Raw genomic sequence first — 20,000 nt, 5'->3', positions numbered from 1 at the left:
AATCCAACGCGATGATCCAGGCAGGAGAGAGGAGAGCTCAAATAAAATGTCCACCAAGAGAGAGCGAGCCCGTGCGCGGTCCGCCCTATATAGCGTGGGGCTCCGCCCCTTCGCTCCTCCCCGTTTTTGGCTCTGCCTCTCCTCTAGCCCTTTCGAGAAACTCCTCGAAAAGGGGCGTTTCCTCCTCACTGCCACTTCACACCCCATATCCACCAACCGCCAGCGAGCTGTCGCAGCCTCTTGCATCAGCCCCGGCGCCGCAAAAAAGGCGGGAAAACTTGTGTGCTGTTGTAGGCCTTTCATGGGGCCTTCGTTTAAAGTCTTCGGACGGTCCAAAATAACGATAGAACAGAAAAACGGCTATCTCAAAGAGTCGCAGCCTGATGAATCACACAAATTCCCTTTAAACAACGGTGGGGAACTATCTGCACATAAACTTAGTGTCATAACTGATCTAAGGACCCTTTATGGTGTATTGCAAATTTCCACAGCCGTAAATATATATATATATATATATATATATATATATATATATATATATATATATATATATATATATATATATATATATACGTGCATACATACATTGGGAGAATGTGCCATAGCGCGTCGCTGCATCCACTTTCTGCCGGCACTTCAGGGGCCTCCATCTGGTCATACCCCAGGCAGATCCCTGACCGATCCCCAACTCATAAGGTGAAGACAATCCAGGCACTCACCTGAAGGGACCGCCTCATGTTAACCCGCGGTGACCGCCGTCTGGTGGACACCTCAGCACCACCCCGACACACACCACAGTGTGTTTTGCGGAGTAAAGTGTTTTGTCGTGGCTGAAGCGCAAATCCTGCCACCAACCTCCGAGGGAAGGTAACTGTGGTGTATCTCCCTTCCTCGGGTGTGACGTGAGTGCCGTGTGTGCATGCGCAACACATGGGACCAGTAATGGAGCTGAGTGCTGTGAATAAAACCTTCGTGAAGTTGAGTACATTGTGGTCGGTTTGATTGTTTGTACTTCACGACATTACAAGTGGCAATGAAGTAAAGAACTATCCGTGTCTTGATGGCGACTGTCGGCATTCTTCATGAATACTCCAATGAGGAGGATCCGGTGGATTTTGTCCAGAGACTGCACCAGTATTTCGAGGCCAACAATATGGCGGCTGTTGGTTATGCCCTCTGTCAACGTGCTGTGTTGACTGTGTGTGGGCAGAATGTGTACAGACTCATCAAAAACCTCAGTTATGCTCAGTTGACCTTCGGACAAGTTTGTGAGCTCGTCAAGTTTCACTACAAGCTGAAAGTTGGTCGAATCATATCGAGGTATAGTTTTTATACACACACTTGCAAGGAAAATCGGGACATTTCCTGTTTTGTTGCTGATCTGCGCTGTTTAGCATAACCGTGTCAATTTGGTGCTGTGCTTGATGAGATTCTCCGAGACTTTTTTGTCATTGGGGTAAATCATAATGTCATATTCGAAAAACTTGCTCAAGAAGACGACCTTGACCTAGGGAAAGTGCTGAAGATTGCACAGGTGTGTATGGCAACTGCTGAACACCTGGAGATCTCGTCGAAAAGCCAAAACTCTTCAAATGCAGATACTGTAAATAAGATTGCTCAATCTTTGTACAAAGTTACACCTTAGCCAGTCGTGTATTTGAAACCTGCTTCATCGGTAGCAAGAGGCCCCAATAACTTTTGTTGGCATTATGCAAATCATATGGCTCACCAGCGCCGTTTCAAGTGGTACACATGTAACAGATGTGGCAAGATCAGGTATCTTCAAAAGAGGTGTTCCCAATGCAGCAGTGGTGATAGTAATGGCACCACCTATCATGTATATGATGGCGAGCATGTTGCTGGAGCTGATGAGTTGTCACTGCATGGTGAGGAGTATGAGATGTATACAATCCATGGCAGCACTGCATCAATAACTGTTGATCTTCAACTGAACAGCAAGCGGGTGTCAATGGAAGTGGACACAGGGGCGAATCAGTCAATTATGAGCCAGGAGACATTTGACAAACTGTGGGACTGTGAGGCTGTGAAGCCCAAATTGAATCCAGCGAAGGCCAAACTTCGTACCTACACCAAGGAAATTGTTCCAGTGAATGGCAGCACAGATGTCAGTGTGTCTTATGATGGTATGACGGATGAACTGCCTTACATATGATGGCATTACGAGGTCCATCTAAAAAGTAACGGAACTGAGCCTGCTGTGTGCTCCACTTACACAACTTGAATGAACAGGTTGTGTCACAGTCTTTCCGAACATTCCAGCAATATATATGATTGGTGATGGTTGACTGCGCTCATTGTGTGATTTTTAACAGGTTGTGCTTTACACGTTGTCTAGTCTGAGTTGTCACGCTATGAGTCGTGAGCAGAGAGCTAATCTCTAAGTTTCTTGCCAAGCTTGGCAAAACACCTTCCGAATCCTTCGCAATGCTGCAGCAAGTCTACGGTGAAGAAACGATGTCACTTACACGTGAATTTGAATGGCACAAGAGGTTCAAAGAGGGATGGGAGGAGGTTGAAGATGATCCACGGTCTGGAAGACCTTCAACAAGAAGAACGGCGCACAACATCGAACGTGTGAAGCAGATGGTGCATGCTGATCGTCGACTCACAGTGCGGATGATTGCTGAGGAACTTTACATCAACAAGGACACTGTCTGGAGCATCATCACTGAAAATCTCGAAATGCGCAAGGTGTGCACAAAGAGGGTTCCCAAGCTGTTGTCTGAGGACCAGAAACAGCAGTCACTCTATGTCAAGACATTATGGAGCGCCTCGAGGACGATCCAGACCTGCTCGGGAGAGTCATCACTGGTGATGAATCGTGGATATTCAAATACCATCCCTAGAGCAAACGGCAGAGTCGTCAGTGGAGTCTGGCAACACCAAGACCAAAGAAAGCAAGGATGTCGAAGTCGAAGGTCAAGGTGATGCTCCTCACGTTTTTTGACATCAAGGGAATCGTCCTCTTCGAGTTTCTACCACAGGGCCAAATAGTGAATCAATACGTGTACAAGGAGATCCTTCGACGCATCATGAGATCATGATGTCCGGGACAAGAGGAGGGATCTGTGGGAGAACAATGCCTGGGTGCTCCACCATGGCAATGCCCCTGCTCACAGTGCCCTGAGCATCCGACAGTTTCTGGCGGAGAGGAACATGCCAACTCTGGAGCAACCCCCGTATTCACCAGATTTGGCCTCTTGTGATTTTTTGTCCTATTCCCCAAGCTCAAGGGGGTGATCAAGGGGACCCAATTTCCTGTTGTGGAGGCCATCAAAAGGGCCGTGACGATGGAGCTCCGGAGGATTCCAGAAGAAGCCTTTTGGGGATGCATCGAAGCGTGGAAGAAGAGGATTGAGTGGAAGAAAAAAGATTGAGTGTGAACTTCGGAGACTCCAGAGTGAGGGAGTCATTTCTCCTGTTGAGTTCAATGAATGGGCTAGTCCAATTATTCCTGTCCTGAAAGGTGATGGAGCAGTGAGGATATGCGGGGACTACAAGGTGACCATAAATCGCCACTCCAAGTAGGATCAGTATTCACTGCCCAAAGCGGATGACCTGTTTTCGACATTAGCTCGTGGAAAGTTATTCACCAAGTTGGATCTGACATCTGCCTACATGATACAAGAGCTGGATGAGGAGTCAAAGAAACTCATATGCATCAACACTCACAAGGGACTGTTCATCTACAATCGTTGTCCTTTTGGAATACGTTCAGCAACAGCCATCTTTCAGAGAAACATGGAGAGTCTATTGAAATCTGTGCCAAAAAGTGTCATGTTCCAGTATGACATGCTGATCAGGGGCTGCGACACTGGAGAACACCTGAGTAACCTGGAGGAAGTCATGTGTCATTTGGACAAAGTAGGACTCAGACTGAAATGTGAGAAATGTGTATTTATGGTGCCCAAAGTGGTATTCCTTGGCAGAAGAGTCACTGCCACTTCTTTGATCATGCCATATGATTCCAAAGTCTAAGCAATCAAGAATGCACCCAAACCAGAAAAAAAAACTAGAACCCCTGCATCAGTTACTTCGGAAAGGGAAATATTGGGTTTGGCACAAGGCCCAGGATGATGCCTTCAAGGAAGCTAAAGGTCTATTGTGTTCTAACAAATTGCTTGTTCATTATGATCCATGTAAGCATCTTGTATTGTCGTGTAATGCCAGTACTTATGGGGTAGGCTGTGTGTTACAACAAGCCAATGAGTCGGGCAAATTACAACCTGTTGCATGTGCTTCCAGAAGCTTGACAAAAGCTGAAATAGCCTATGGTATGGTTGATAAAGTGTCATTAGGCTGTGTGTTTGGGGTAACCAAGAGGCATCAGAAATTTTTTGGACATAAATTTGAGGGCTTTTTTGCATACATCGACAAGGCTCACATGAGGGCTAAAACACAACACATAACAAGGGGGGCATGAGGCAAGAGGGGTGGGAGAGGGAAGGACAAAAAAGTGGGGAACAGAGACATTAGAAGATCTGTGGAAGGGAGAGGGATGGGGCGGGGAACTTGGCGTATACAAGATTGACATTACAGGGACATTCAGGAAGGAAATCAGGGAATTTGAACGAGGTGGGTTTGGGGTGGATTAACGGGAGTAGAAAAAATCAGGATGTTGGATGGGGGAAGATAAGAGGTGGTGGTGAACTGCTGTTTTGAAGGCCTGGAGGGAAGAATGGGATTGAAGAGAGTGTGGAAGTTTATTCCAAAGGTAGGAAAAAAGAGGAATGAAAGAGTGAATGAGAGCAATGATTCATGATTTTGGTAGTTTTAGCAGAAGGGGGTTGTTGGCAGACCTTGAGACCCCTGCAGAAATATGGTGGGGACATATCGCAGACAGTGCAGGGGAGGGGGGCGAAACCAGAGAGGAGATGGAAAAAGACAGAAAAACCACCGACCTGCCTGCGGTGAGATGAGAGAGTGAGAGGCCCAAAGACCCAGCCTCATCGTGGGAGATACCGATGATCCTTAATGCCTTGGTTTCCACAGCATGAAGCCGATAAAGGTGAGATGCAGGATCACCAGCACAGAAGGGAGAGCAGTACTCCATCAGGCTGTGGACAAAAGCTTTGGATGTGGTAAGGAGCTCAGGTGGGCCAATGAAGGACTTTGCACGACGAAGGGTGCCCAGTCGGCGACTGGCTTTGGAGGCTAGGTTGGAAATGTGGCTTTCCCAGGAAAGATCATGGCAGATAGTGAGACCCAGAAGCTTGAATGAAAGGACTTCTTCCAGGGGATTTTTGAGAAAGTAGATGGTAGGGGTTTTCTAAATGGTCCTTTCGGAGAGACATAATGAGAGTGTGAGATTTGTCAGTATTGAAAGACATGTTCCACATGTTGGACCAGATTGTGATTTTATCCAGATCTGCAGAGGGCGAAGAAGCTGCAGCTTGCTGGTCTAAGGGATGACAGATGGTACAACAGAGGTTCTCTGTTTGAGTTCCGGTTCTGGGTTTGAAGGGACAGCTGGTTCTCTTACGGGTCTGCCAACTTTCTCAAAGTTAAGTTTCTGGTCGTTATTTGTCACGTTTTGCTCTTTGTTTTCTCACCAACATGTTTACTGTGTGTTCCTAATTCAGTTTTGTTTCAAAAATCGTGCTATTTTGTGAGTTTTCATCGACCTTGTCTTATTGGGCTTCTTTCTCTTCCTCATATGTGGTGACTTCAATTGTCCTCACGCCAGTTGGCTGGGTGTGGGTACCTCTCTTACCTGCCATGGCACTTCAGCAATAGACTTCTGCGACTCACTGGGACTGACTCAATCAGTCAACTTCACGACCCATATCTCAACCAATGGTACTCCATCTTTTTTGGATCTTATTTTGACAAATTCCCCTGAAAATATCTGCTGTTCTTCCTTCGCTCCAATCGGTTCTTCTGACCACGTGCTTGTCAGAGTGAACATCTCTCTGGCTGTTATTAGAGAACCACTTCAGTGACGTCGAGTCTGGTATTTCACTCAAGCCGACTGGCAGGGTCTCCAAGCAGCCATCAAACTTCTAGACTGGTCTCCCATTGCAACTTTCTCCAACATCACCTCATCCAGGGAATTCTTTCAAGGAAACTTGCTCTCTCTCATGCACAGATTTATCCCCTCTCGTCTTCAGTTGTCCTCCCCTTCCTCCCACCCTTGGTTCACTGAAGCTTGTGGTGAGGGAGTTGTCCTAAAACAACTTGCGTTTGCCTCATGGAAAGCAAACCCAACTGAGGGTAATCTCAGGTCCTTCCACAAAGCTCGGAACAAGTGTGTGTCTACCTTCAGGAGAGCCAGAAAACAACATCTTTCTAATCTCAAGTCTGAACTCTCAAACCTCTCTCCCTCCTCCAAATCCTGGTGGCATCTAATCAAATCTGTTTCTGGTGTATGTTCCTCATCCATCTCCTCCCTTCCCTCAAATGGCCGCACTGCTGATACCGCACTGGCTGAAAAGGCTGAATGCCTAAACTCGGTGTTTGCATCGAAATCTTGTGTCCGAAACCCTTTGCTTTCTGTACCCACCTTACCCAGTCACATCCAACAGTCCCTGGACTCTGTTGTCTTTTCTTCTGACAAAGTGGAGAGTTTGCTGTTTGCTGTATACCAGTCTCGGAGGAGTACAAACCGTACTTATGTCATAGAGATGAGTTATCTGTCCATTCAGAATGCTTACTTTGGGGCCGACGTGTCATCATGCCAAAGCAGGGAAGAGAGAAGTTGGTTTCTGAACGACATAGTACCCACCTGGTATTGTTGCGATGAAAGCTGTCGCAAGGTCACATGTTTTGTGGCTTGGTATTGATTCCGAACTTGAATCTTGTGTTCATTGTTGTGATATGTGTATGCAGCTCAGTCAGTCAGCAGTGGAATCAATGCTGAATCTTAGTCCGTGGCCTTACTAACCTTGGTCCAGGATTCATGTTGACTTTGCAGGTCCATTCTTAGTGAAATGTTCCTTGTCATTGATGCAATTTCCAAGTGGATTGAGTGCTCCATCATGTTTCCCAGCACTTCTGATGCCACCATTGAGAATTTACGTGTCATGTTCGGTACTCAGTCTACCTGATGTGTTGGTAAGCGATAATGGTTCGTGCTTTACATGTCAGGAAATCATGAGGTTGAATGGTATCAAACATGTCTGTTCTGCTCTGTTTAAACCCACTTCTAATGGTCAGGCAGAGCGTGCTGTACAGATTATCAAGCAAGGGTTAAAGCGTGTTCCTCAAGGTTCGCTTCAAACGCGTTTGTTACGCGTGTTGCTTGGTTACAGATACAGACCACATACCATAACTGGAGTGCCTCCAGCTGAATTGCTTATGAAGTGAGAACTCAAATCCACATTTTTTTCTTGTTCATCCTTACATCAGTGAAACTGTTGATAAGCATCAGTCAGAAATACTATCATGATTGCACGGCTGCATTGCGCGACTTTGCTGTAAACAATCCAGTTTATGTACTGAACCATGGCCTTGGAGCCAAATGGCTGCCAGGTGTTGTTATTAGCAAGAAAGGAACTCGTGTTTTTTGTGTCGAGCTGAAAGATGGGCGTACAGTGAGGAAACATGTGGATCAGATCAAGCTGCAATATATTGAGTTGGTGGATTATGCAAATTCTTTGATTCATCCAGCTATTGTTCCATTGTCCGAGAATGCAACTGTTGTTTCCGAACCTGCATCTGAAGTTGTCAGTAATACTTATCTGCCTGAAGTTTCTGAACCTGTACCCGCTGGCAGTCCGGTGCGTTTGTCCATGTCACCTAAATCTGTACCGATAACAACTCCTTTGCATAGGTCCTCCTGTGTATCTAAACATCCAGACCGGTTGGATTTGTAATTAAAGGGGGAGATATTGTGATGTATCGCCCTTCCTTGGGTTTGATGTGAATGCCATGTGTGCATGCGCGATACACGGGACCAGTAATGGAGTTGAGTACTCTCAATAAAACCTTTGTGAAGTTAAGTGAATCGTGGTCGGTCTGATTGTTTGTACGTCAGGACATTACAGTCACCACCTGCAGAAGGACGTCCACAGATGCAGTTGGCACGAGATAAGGATGGCCGTTGGCTCACAAGGAGCTCATAGTTCCGACCCTTGACCAGAAAGCACTCCCAAATCAACTGGGAAAATATGTCAGCTCTGTCAGCTCTAATGGTGTTCCATCCATTTACTGGATGTGATTCAGTCAGCAAGTTCTTTGTAAGGGAAAGATCAAAGCATACCAATTGATGACTTAGCATTACCTAACTACCTTCCATGGGTTTGATGCCTCACTTCTTTCGAGGGATAATTTGACATCAAGATTGGATCGATTTGTTTGCCATGGGCAAGAGGAGGCGGCCGATGTGAATTAGGTCAGGTACAACATGTTCTGACTTGGAACACATGGAGAAGAGTCGCTACCACCAAACAAAAGATTCCCTGCCAAAACATATCAGGGTGAACTACCAGGCAGCCATATTTTGCAGTATTCTCCAGCATTGCCAATAAGCACCCAGCCCTGATAGAAGAGGATGGAATCTTGAGGATGACATTGGATCCCCCTCCCCCCCCCCCATCAATAGCGTATCTGGAGTATTTGGCCCTGGGGCAGACCCTTCCTTTGGCACCCCCACCCGAGATGAATACTTTTAAAAGTTAAATACACAGAAAAAAAAACATACATCATGTTTATAAGTAAAATTTCAAGCAGGTAACAGTATTGTACCTGACGAAAGCAAATTGGAAAAAAGAAAAATGCAGGACATTAAAAATTCAGCAAACAGGTACAACTGCTTTGGCATTGATAAAACAAAAACACATCTTCAACCACAGAGAAAACATCACCAGTAAGAATTTTCCAAAAAGTAACAGAAAATCCAGTGTCAAGGAACGTCCGGCGATTGCATGACTTCATTTCCTTGGCGATGTTTTTCCTGCCTATTAACTATCTAATGGAGGAGATTAACTTTTCATAATGAGGGTTAACCCGTAAAGCACGTCAAGCTACCATCGTGGTCGAGACGTGTATGCAAATGAGTTTAAACTGACGTCAACCCAAAGAACAAATCACGACCTTTCCTACAATGCACAATGCCCTGGTAACTAAGGGAAACTTGCTTCTAATTGGTGGAGAAAGCTTGTGACAAAAAAAGCATTTCTGGGATCGTGCTTTATATTTAGGAGTTCACACAATTTTTTTGAATTAGGTTCTCCAATGAGCAACAACAGAAATGGTTTGCTACTCACAAAAAACATTTTGTCAGGTTCGAGCATGCTTGTCTTACTTTCCCAATCGCTGCTCCGATTTTTAATGCGCTACTCAGCTTTGTATGCATCTTACACCTCTGTCAGCACTCTCAGAACGTTCATTCAAACCGAAACACTCACAAACAGCTCTTTTTTTCATTCTGGACAGTCCTGATCCTCCTCTTCTTCCTCTTCACTTGCGCGTTCTCCTGAGATCTTTTTTTCTTTTGTTTAAATCTTCAAAGCTATAAACTTACAATATGGCTTATAAATTATATTCTTATCTATATGTTACTAAAACTCTCATCTTGTATGTATATATGTATGCAAGTATATATGTTCCAGAAATACAGCCAAAACGGTACACAATAGCGCAAAAGTTTTAGGGCCACCTTACTCACCATTCACCTGCCGTGTGCAAAATCAAGTTTCGTTCAAATCGGGCAAAGAAAAAAATTATTAACCAATCAATTCCTGATTTAGTCAAGTACTCTTTGGGAGAATTTGATCAATGCAAACAACCTCAGCGGTATAGTTCGCTGGAGCTATCTTTTTTTTCTTGAAATGATTTTTTGCATCAACCACTGTCACAACAGGAACCCAACAGGTTCACGGGTCGTCTAGTATATTACTAAAACTCTCATCTTGTATGTATGTATGTATGTATGTATGTATGCATGTTCCCGAAATACAGCCAAAATGGTACAAGATAGCGCAAAAAATTTATGGCCACCTTACTCATCATTCGCCTGTGGTGTGCAGTATCAAGTTTCGTTCAAATCGGGCAACAAAAGAAATTATTAAAAAATCAATTCCCGATCCAGTCAAGCCCCATTGGCCGCTGAATTTTAAAAAAGACACCAAGAGGTTGACTCAGCCTGTCATCCTTCCGAGGTCGGCAAAATGATCACCAGTGTACTGGTAAGGGGGACACTGCATCAGCGGCATAGCTGCGTCCCAACCAATGATGAAACCAGCTGCCGCAGGCTGCACTCGATAGAGAGAGAGAGTGCGTGTGAAGATAGTAGGTCTTGCACCATCCCGGCATGCTTTATGGCAGTGGCCCCAATGTCGATCAACCATTGGCCAGGAAATGTTGCTTCCAGTGTTACGCAGCATTGCAGATGAAGTTCTGCAAAGTGATACACAAGCAAGATGAACACATCAGTATCATCACAGATGACTTTGATGCATTTTGCGCCATCGTCGGCAATTTTAGCGACTTGCTGAATGATGATGACATCTGCCTCCTCATGCGTCGTCTTCAAATCAGTGCGACACCTTTGGGCACCTTGGTGTATTTCCACTGGGGTAGACTCCTGTCCCGTAATGACGAGCCTGTGTTGGCTCTGCTTTCTCTGTTGACTAACGTCAATCAAATTCTGGCAAATCAGTTCTTTCAGCTGAACTTTGTTCTCAGTTACTGACAGAACCACCAGCTGTGGAGGCAGTGGAGTCTGGCGGTTCAACCTGTGGCGCCTGCTAGCTTGCTGCCCAGCTCTTGCTAATCTTGTTCCACTCTTGATCCTGAAATCATGATATCTGTCAAATACCAGATATACATCTGATTTGTCCACCTTTGCCATGATGTAGCTCGTGAAGTTGTCAACAAAGTCTTGCACAATTCTCCTGTTAGGCCAATGAATAACCCAGAGGATTGCACAACCATCTAAGATGGTGACTTCAGGTTGTGGACCCAGTCTTGTTGAGATTTCCAATTGGAGATTCTTCTTCAATGTCGACTTGGTCTTTGCTATTCTCATCTCCCCCTTTTCATCGAACATTGATGTTGGCACAGGTCCAAGCTCGTACTCTAACATGTCACATAGTTTGATGTTTCGACTTTGTTGGAGTCCCCTGACCTTGGAGTAGATGAGATTTAGATCACAAACCTCAGTAGATCCCACATGCATGACTTTCCGTGTCACTGCCATAGTTATGACTTGTTTAAATAAGGGAACGTTGAATCCTGCTGGCCAGCTTTCTTCATACGAATGCATCTGTGCTCGGCCAATGTCAACTGCCCTTGGCGCATTCACCTTCTCCGGTCCAATTATGCCAGTTACAATGTTGACAACTCTGTCTGCATGTTCGTTTGGGTCAAGCGGGTCGATACAGGACTGGAGTTTTCTCCTTATCTTATCTCGGTCCTCTACATCAGATCGTATGAGTGATGGCTTCTCTTCCTTGTGAATGGTCACCTCTGTGACTATGTGCCCCTCAGACATATCTGTGAGATCATGGACTATCTGACTAAATGTGTACGTACTGTAGGCCCACTTCTTCAGTGTGGAATGCTTCAGTGTAATGCCGATTCCATGTATGCCATGACCATAGCGCAAGAACGTGGACTCTATTTACATATTCGATCATATGCCGTTCCATAGGCCCTTCTTGTGCCGCATCACATGATCTCCTTTTAAGAACATTTCCAGAATGTCTCCATGAAGCCTTTCCATCGATCTAAGGTAGTAGAGACCATATCTAGTATAGTTGTGATGTCCAGCCACGAAGAAGTTGGGAGAATCTCTTTCATAGCCCATAGATGCAATGGCCAGTCTCCTTCACGCTCAGCACGATCAAACGCCATCATGATGAATACAGGTTTCACAAGGTTCTGTACCCATATTTGTGTCGTCATGCTCTTTGCTGCTTTGGTTTCAAGAGTGTCCATTAAGTCTTAATGACTTTCTGCCTGAGCCACGCTGGAATGAAGGACCTCATCAGTCACCAATTGCAGGGCCCTGAAGTTTTGGGGAAACTTTTTTCCACCAATCATATGAGCAACACCTCCAAAGGCAGATTTCATCACATCTTCCAGCCCACTTTCAGCCATCAAGTTCCCCACATAACCGATGAAACGGATAAGGGTATGCATGCCGCCCAACCTTGGTATGAATTGGGTAAACTGCTCAGGATAAACACATTTAACATTAACGGCCACTTGATACAGCTGTTGGTTGTTTGTGAAGATGGTTACGGTTTGTCCACACTCTGCGGTCAAGCGTTTTTCCTCCTCCATTGCTGTAAACATCGTGTCCGGATCAGCGGGATCCATATATTATATATGAGTGGTGTATAAATGGCCCTCGTTGCTGGTTGGATGAATCGTCCTTGCACTCTGCAGAGCTTCGTATTAAAGCCAACAAACTCTGGTGTGTTCTGATCAGAAGTGATTTGCTTCAGAAAAGATAAATCCATATCCTGAACTCTCCTAAGTTGTATAACTTGATGAGCCAATATGCGGAGAGGTAACACCACACGTGTGGCTTCTTCAACTGGCATCGCTGGTTTCTCAGGTCCCTTGCACCTTTGATCCGAAAAGTCTTCTGTCACAGGTGTCTTCACTTCATTACGGGTCAATCGTCCGATGATGGTTTCATCTTCAGATATGGAATATATCTCCTGATATTTTATGGTAAGTACTACTGCAAGAGAATGTGTTAAAACGAGTCCATTCTTGGATGAGATATTTGTGTGGAAGTTGTCAGCAACAACCTGAACGAGGCCACATTCAGCATTGGCAGTTCCCCTAATCCCGGAGTGAACAGTTGCAGCCTTTGCTGCTGATCCCTTGAAACGCTGAAACTCATCATAGGAACAGGTCACACGATAGTTGTTCAACTGCTCGATGAGGGTTTTATGACTGACTAGAACTCGCAGTGCTATTTGGAGTGTTGTTGGTCGATTGGTGATCATATTCGTTTTGATGTTTCCCATCAGAGCTCCTGGAAGTGTGCAGTCCAATTTATCTAATATTTTGGAGAGTAGCAATTGAAGGGTTGAACTCACTGCTTCATTAGCAATATCTATATTAATTCTAGTCTGATAGGAACTGGGGCCGGACGACAACTGCTTAGATTCCTGTGCAACCTTCTTGGCAATTCGTTCTATCGAAACATCAATGGCGTCCTCTTCATCTGATGCTACTAAGTTGATCACAGTAGATGCTCTGCTGCGAAACAAGATAAACTAGCGACATCTTCACCAGACAGAACCAGAAGCTCAGAGCCAAGTATATCCAACAATATGGATAACAGGGTTCGTCGAGAGTAGAGCTTTCATCCATGATCCTTGTTGTAGACTTCTACTGAATTCCAGATGCGCAACATGTTGTTTTTCATCGATAGGATGGTAGAACTGACAGCTGGCTCAATGTCCAAAGAGACATCACTCCTTCATTTCAAGTGTCTTTCTATGTGTGAGCGTGATGTGTACGTTGGCACAGTCTCTATGGCATTTGAGCTCGATAGATTCGTCTGCCTGTGATCTCTGTTCAAGCTCTTCATGTATACCATCTTGTCTTGCTTTGCTTGACCGGATGATACTTCACACTCTCTCTGGACCAACTATTACCAGAGGTTTTCCAGGTTTACTTGCATCGCAGGGACTGAAGAAACAGTCTCCCATGGTGATGGAGCCTCAACCTGTAACAATAGAGGTAATTATAAACATCAGTAAACATTTACTTTCTTTGTTCGTATTTTTTTTAATTCTCAGGAAACAGGTTCCACCCTGTGTACTTTTAAAAATCAATAAAATACACAGTTGCTTTCAGACAGATCATGTTAAGTAATAATAAAAAAAAACTTGCTTGCAAATAATATCGATCATTCTACTGTATCAGAAAACATTACTCTGACTTAAAACTCAGTTCTCCATGTTTCTTTCATTACATTACAAGCCTCAACTTACTTGATCAGAAACAGTTCATGCTGTTGATCTTCTGAGGTCAGCCATTTCTTCACAACTGTACTGGGGACAAACGGCTCTGCGCAAGTTATTTTCAAACAGTTTTGTTGTTGTTGTATAACTGTACTGCAAAAACGCCGATCGGCGCAGACAAATTCAGGGGGTAGGGTTATGCTAACTTGCGTATTAATGAGCTAAATTTCAATGTTATCAAATTGTAAGCGGGTTTATCATGACCAGTGACCCTAAAAACATGGGTTTGGACACCTCAACCAGACTGTTTGGATGCTTACTTCTGGAGATATTAAGAAAAATTGTTATTTTCATTATGGTGACTGCTAATTTGCATATTAATGAGCTAAATTTAAATGTTATTAAATTTTAAGTGGGTTTATCATGGCCAGTGACCCTAAAAACATGAGTGTAGACACCTCAACCAGGCTATTTGGATCCTTACTTTTGGAGATATTAAGAAAAATAGTAATTTTGACAATGGCCACTGCTAATTTGCATATTAATGGGTTTCTACAAAAATGCTCAAGGGTGCCAAAGTGGCATCAATCGGAATATTCATTAATATGGTCTGGTGATCACACAATTCCAAAAAAAACATTGTGCTGACCCTAATGCACGCTTTTCAGGCCAACACTCGGACTAAGCAGATATGTTGGTAGAGTTGGGGGAAAAAATCTTGACCTTAGTGCTACATCGGATTTGGATATCAAAAGTGATGCGATCACGGACTCCAGCCAATGTTAGGATGGCACGGATGCAATTATGGTTCACAAGAACGAGTGTGAGAACTTTACCCTGTGAGGAGCTCGTATTGGGAAACTGGAACTGTAACACACCAAGGGAAATTTGTCCAATATAGAAAATGCAGCTGTATTGAGTCCCAGGCCAGTGAACTGAGTCCTTTAATGGACATACCATTGGCCTCTGATCACTCAAGTCAACCCCACCTGGCCTGTTAATAGCTGGGTAGTGTGACCACATGACTTCCCGGAATTGACACTTTTTGATACAGGCAGTTCGGTAATGTGCCTACATGCAATGCAGGTTGTCTGGTTGTATCTGAAAGGTGTAAACATCGTAACCACAGCATGTATAATGCTGAATGATACCTCATTTAAGGGTTCTTGATTCTAGATAGTGCTTGCGGGAGTCCACCAACATTGATATTCACACAATTTCGATTTATGTGAATTTTTGTGACACACGTGGGTGGTGTATAGGCTCAGAATCGCTGGCTCGCACACCTGCCGGAACTAAAAACATAACATAATCAAAAACCATTCAATCAATTCCATCCAAAGTCCAATTACCTTTTCATCAATTTACTTCACCAAGAAACCTTAGCAGTCTTAACAGTTAGTGACTATTATGCAAATTTGTGGTTGGGTTGAGGACTTGAAGAAGAAAGAGGGAGCTGTGGACCTGGGGTTGAGGACATGAAGAGGAAAGGGAGAGTGGAGGACAGAGTTGGAGTGGGGGGTGGGCAGAGAAGGGACAGAGCTTGGAAAGGGGTGTTGAGGACTTGAGGTAGGGAGCGTCTTGAAGACATGGGGTTGGGAAGCTGCTTGAAGACTTGAGGTTAGAAGAGGGGGTTGACAACTTGTAGAATAAATGTGGAGTGGAGGACAAAGTCGGAGTGGGGGCAGAGAAGGGACAGAATTGAGGAAGAAGGATTGAGGCTTTGGAGGGGGAAGGGGGGTTGAAGACTTGAAGTTTGGAAGGGGATTGGGGACTTGAGTTGTTGTTTTTTTTGGGGGGGGGAGGGGGTAGGTCAGACTCTTTCTGAAGAAGTTGCATTCAGGGCTTGAAAATTTTTGCAAATATCCATTTTCCACGAGGGTATTGTGTTTTCATCCGTTTGTTTGTCTGTCCATCTGTTTGTCTGCATAGAACTTGGGTTTTTCTCCGCAACTGCTTGTCGGATTGAGAGAAAATTTTAATGATCGGTGCGACTACACAGGTAGAAGGTTTTAATCATAATTATGATGTCCTATGTTATGTGGCGTGGCAGCCATGTTGGAAAAATGGAAAAACTTTGGACCTCTATTTCTGAAACCGCACCAAGGAAAAAATTGAAACTTGGCACACGGCAGTACTCCTCTTAGGGAATAAGTGTGATTTTTTTTATGATATCATAGGTGCCTTCGTTATGACACATATGTAGAACGCTACATCTGATTAGTATGAAAAATTTTGAGGGTAATCTCGGGATAAAATGGTCCACAGACAAAAAAAAAAATTATGACGTCATTGGTCACCTGATTTAACAACCATATTGTTTGCAACGTAAAACCTTCAAAAAAATCGTCTTCTCTGAAGTAGCTGAACAGATAAAGGTGAAACTTTATACATATGACAACCTATCCATGAGGAACAAAAGGTTCACACATATGACATAACAGGTCACATGGTTTGGCAGCCACATTGGATTTACCCTCAAACCGATAAAAAAATCTTTGTCTCCAGAACGGCTGGACAGATCGAAGGGAAACTTCACACAAATGTTCCCCAAGCTTTGGTGTGCAACTTTGTTAAGGAATAATTGATAGGTCACATCTTTTGGCAGCCATGTTGGATTAAAAAAAATATTATATAATGTTTTCTCTGGAACCTCTTAATCAATAGACGTGAAACTTCACAATTATGATCGAGTAGAGAAGGAGAATACACGTTTTAAATTTCAAATTGATCAGACACATGATCTGGCAGCCAGAATGATTTAATTTTGTATGTGGGTTCGTTATTTTTTATCATTCCAATTTTTTTTTTGAATCAGGCTCACTTGGCTGTGTCTGGATGGGCTTGAGGGTAGAGTAGCAGCTGAAATGTGAATCCTATCCAGGTTCCTCCTAATGACTTCATCTTTGCTTTTTGCTTGTTCAGATTCCTTCTGATGACTCCAATGCAGGATTGTACCTATTTGGTCTTCCATTTGATTTAAAGTGAATTGATATGAATCCCATTATAAATTCAATTGCATAATAATGAAAAACGTCATGGGTGAGGATCAGATGTCCAATCAAAGCGGGACATCTTGGTACACGGTCATCATTGCCAGCAGTTATAAAGTGGCAATTCTAGGTATGTCTCATTAATTATGTAACACACCATTACACAAACGCCACACAAAATCCACCACACAAAACAAGTTTTGGCAAGGGTCTGCAATCTCTGATTGCTCTTTCTAGTTTAATACTGTGAAGCTATACTGCCACCTCAAACACGAATCATCCGATGCAACAATGGATGTACACAATCATACACACTTTAAAAAATCTTGGACATTAGAAAAAAACAAAATCAGCATCTTGATTAACTGGTTTATCTGGCATACTGGTGTAAGAACACCAGTATTGCAAACTAACCAGAGGCTGGAGGCTGAATGTTCTTTGGATATTAATCCAGGTTGTATTGAAAACGAAGGAAGACAAGTACAAAAGATGGTATGTAGATACACAAAGTATAACCTTAAAAAGCGTTACCAAACCGGAAAAGCAGCCTGCCAAGGAAGATTGATGAGCAACAACCCACCCCGAAGGCAGACCGTTCCAAGCCGGGACTTGTTGCAAACGCATTGCTGTAGCTGCCCCTCAGGTGTGCTTTCTTGAAGCCCAGAGGCAATTTAGGCTAAGGACCAATTTTTCATCAGCATCATGAAAACCTGAAAATAATAAACCCCATCATCAATCATCAAATGCTTTGACAGCTGCCTCTACAATACTCCTGGTCACACTGGGAGAGTGTTGGCCAACCTCTCAGGAAACTGCATCGCTGTGGATTATATTGCCTTGTAAAGGTCTTTAAGCCCTTTGGCACAAGATACAAGATTAACTCGATTGTATAAAAGGGATTTCGCTCATTAAAATGACTATATATATATATATATATATATATATATATATATATATATATATATATATATATATATATATATATATATATATATATGTGAATCTTCTTCCTCTTCTTTGGGCTGCCCCCGTTAGGGGTCGCCACAGCGGATCATCCTTATGATCCACACAGTGATTTGGCACATGTTTTACGCCGGATGCCCTTCCTGATGCAACCCTGGTCGCCTCTTATGACACAGGGATATGGTACACCTATTTTAACCGGGGTATACACTGGCCCAGTACACTGGTACTCACTTCACCGACCTCGGAAGGATGACAGGCTGAGTCAACCCCCTGGTGTATTAATTCAGTGGCCGAACGGGGCTTGAACTCAGGACCTTTTGGATCCCAAGCCACTGCCCTAACCACTGCGCCAACACCAGGCTTAAGAAGATATATATATATATATATATACATATATACATATATACATATATATACATATATACATATATACATATATATACATATATACATATATATATATACATACATATATATATATATACATATATACATATATTGTATATACATATATTGTCTATGAATATATTGTATATGCATGTATATATATATATATATATATATATATATATATATATATATATATATATATGTTTATATATGTATGAATATATATATATATGTATATATACGTATATATATACATATATATGTCAGGTATGGGAGCATGTGCCAGAACAGCACGTCACTGCGTCCACTTTCCGCCGGTACTCCAGGGGCCTCCGTCTGGCCATCCCCCAGGCAGATGCCAGACCCATCCCCATCTCCTTGAGATGATGGTCAACCTGCTACAACCATGAGGCACGTGGTCGGCCCACTGGCCTCCTCCACTCATGAGACTCCCTCGCTGAGAGAATCTGGTGAGCAGGATCAGCGTCAGGAAAACGAGCCACATGTCCATACAGCCGCAACTGACGCTCACGGACTATGCAGGTAACAAATCTCATCCAAGTCTCTCTCAGCAACCGCTCGTTGGACACAAAATCCGACCAGCGATAGCCAAGGATTCTCCGAAGAGACCTGGTACCAAAGGAATTAAGTCTCCGTCGCAGATCCCTGGTCAGAGTCCAAGTCTCGCATCCATAGAGCAACACTGGAAGTACCAAGGACCTGAAGACTCGGACTTTCGTCCTCCCGCACAGGTACCGGCAGCGCCACACCCCATGATCCAGTGAATCCATGACTCCCCAGGCCCGACCCAGACGTCTATTGACCTCTGACTCGCAGCCAGCAGAGACATGAATATCACTGCCAAGGTAAGTGAATCTCTCCACGACCTCAACATCCTCACCACAAACAGACACAGACAGGACAGCAGCATCCAAGATGTCACCGAAAGCCTGGATCTTAGTTTTGACCCAAGAAATCCATAATCCCAGCGGCTCTGACTCCTCTTTCAGCACCTCGAGGGCCCCCAAAAGGATGTCTAGAGTCTCCGCAAAGATGACTGCATCATCTGCAAAATCAAGGTCCGAGATCTTGACATTCCCAAATGATGCACCGCAGCTTGATCTCTCCGACATCCTCCCTAAAATCCAGTCCATACAAGTGCTGAAAAGTGTGGGGGCCAGTACACACCCCTGACGAACTCCGGTAACAACTGGAAATAAGACAGAGATGGTACCACCACACTTCACAGCACTCTCATTACCAGAGTAGAGTTCAGACATCAGATTGATCAGTTTCGGTGGCACCCCACGAAGACCAAGAATCCTCCAGAGGACATCCCGATTCACTGAATCGAACACTTTACAGAGATCAACAGAGGCTGCAAGCAGCCCCTGCCGAAACTCTCGTCTGCGTTCGGTGAAGACACGAAGAGCAAGGATACGGTCAATCGTTGACCTCTTTGGTGTAAAGCCTGACTGCTCTGGACGCTGGTGCTCAAGCAGATGGTGGCGAACCCTATCAAGAATTATCCGAGCAAAGACCTTGCCCGGCACTGATAGCAGCGTCACCCCTCGGTAGTTGTTGCAGTCTTGGCGATCACCCTTCCCTTTCCAGAGAGGGACAACAAGGCCTCTCTTCCAGTCAGTTGGGATGATGCCTGTGTTCCAGGCAGAGCACAAAACTGCATGCAACGACACGAGTGCAGCATTTCCACCAGCCTTGAGAAGTTCAGCATGGATGCCACAGATCCCTGGAGCTT

At 44.1% G+C, this 20,000-nt stretch overlaps 1 protein-coding gene across 1 annotated transcript in view; it reads right to left on the bottom strand.

Moving 5' to 3' along the window:
• LOC147034822 (uncharacterized) overlaps positions 1–11,594 on the bottom strand; it is a 497,607-nt gene extending 486,013 nt beyond the window's left edge. The window contains exon 1 of the mRNA XM_085890254.1: positions 10,087–11,594. Coding sequence (XP_085746380.1) covers positions 10,166–11,455 — 1,290 coding nt within the window. The 5' untranslated portion in view covers positions 11,456–11,594 and the 3' untranslated portion in view covers positions 10,087–10,165. The remainder of the gene's footprint in view (positions 1–10,086) is intronic.
• Positions 11,595–20,000: the final 8,406 nt, after the last annotated feature.

Source organism: Eptatretus burgeri, chromosome 1 (assembly GCF_056783735.1).
Source record: "Eptatretus burgeri isolate ZD-2024b chromosome 1, Ebu_testis_v1, whole genome shotgun sequence".
Classification (NCBI taxonomy): Eukaryota; Metazoa; Chordata; class Myxini; order Myxiniformes; family Myxinidae; genus Eptatretus; species Eptatretus burgeri.
This window is presented reverse-complemented; position numbering and strand designations above follow the sequence as displayed.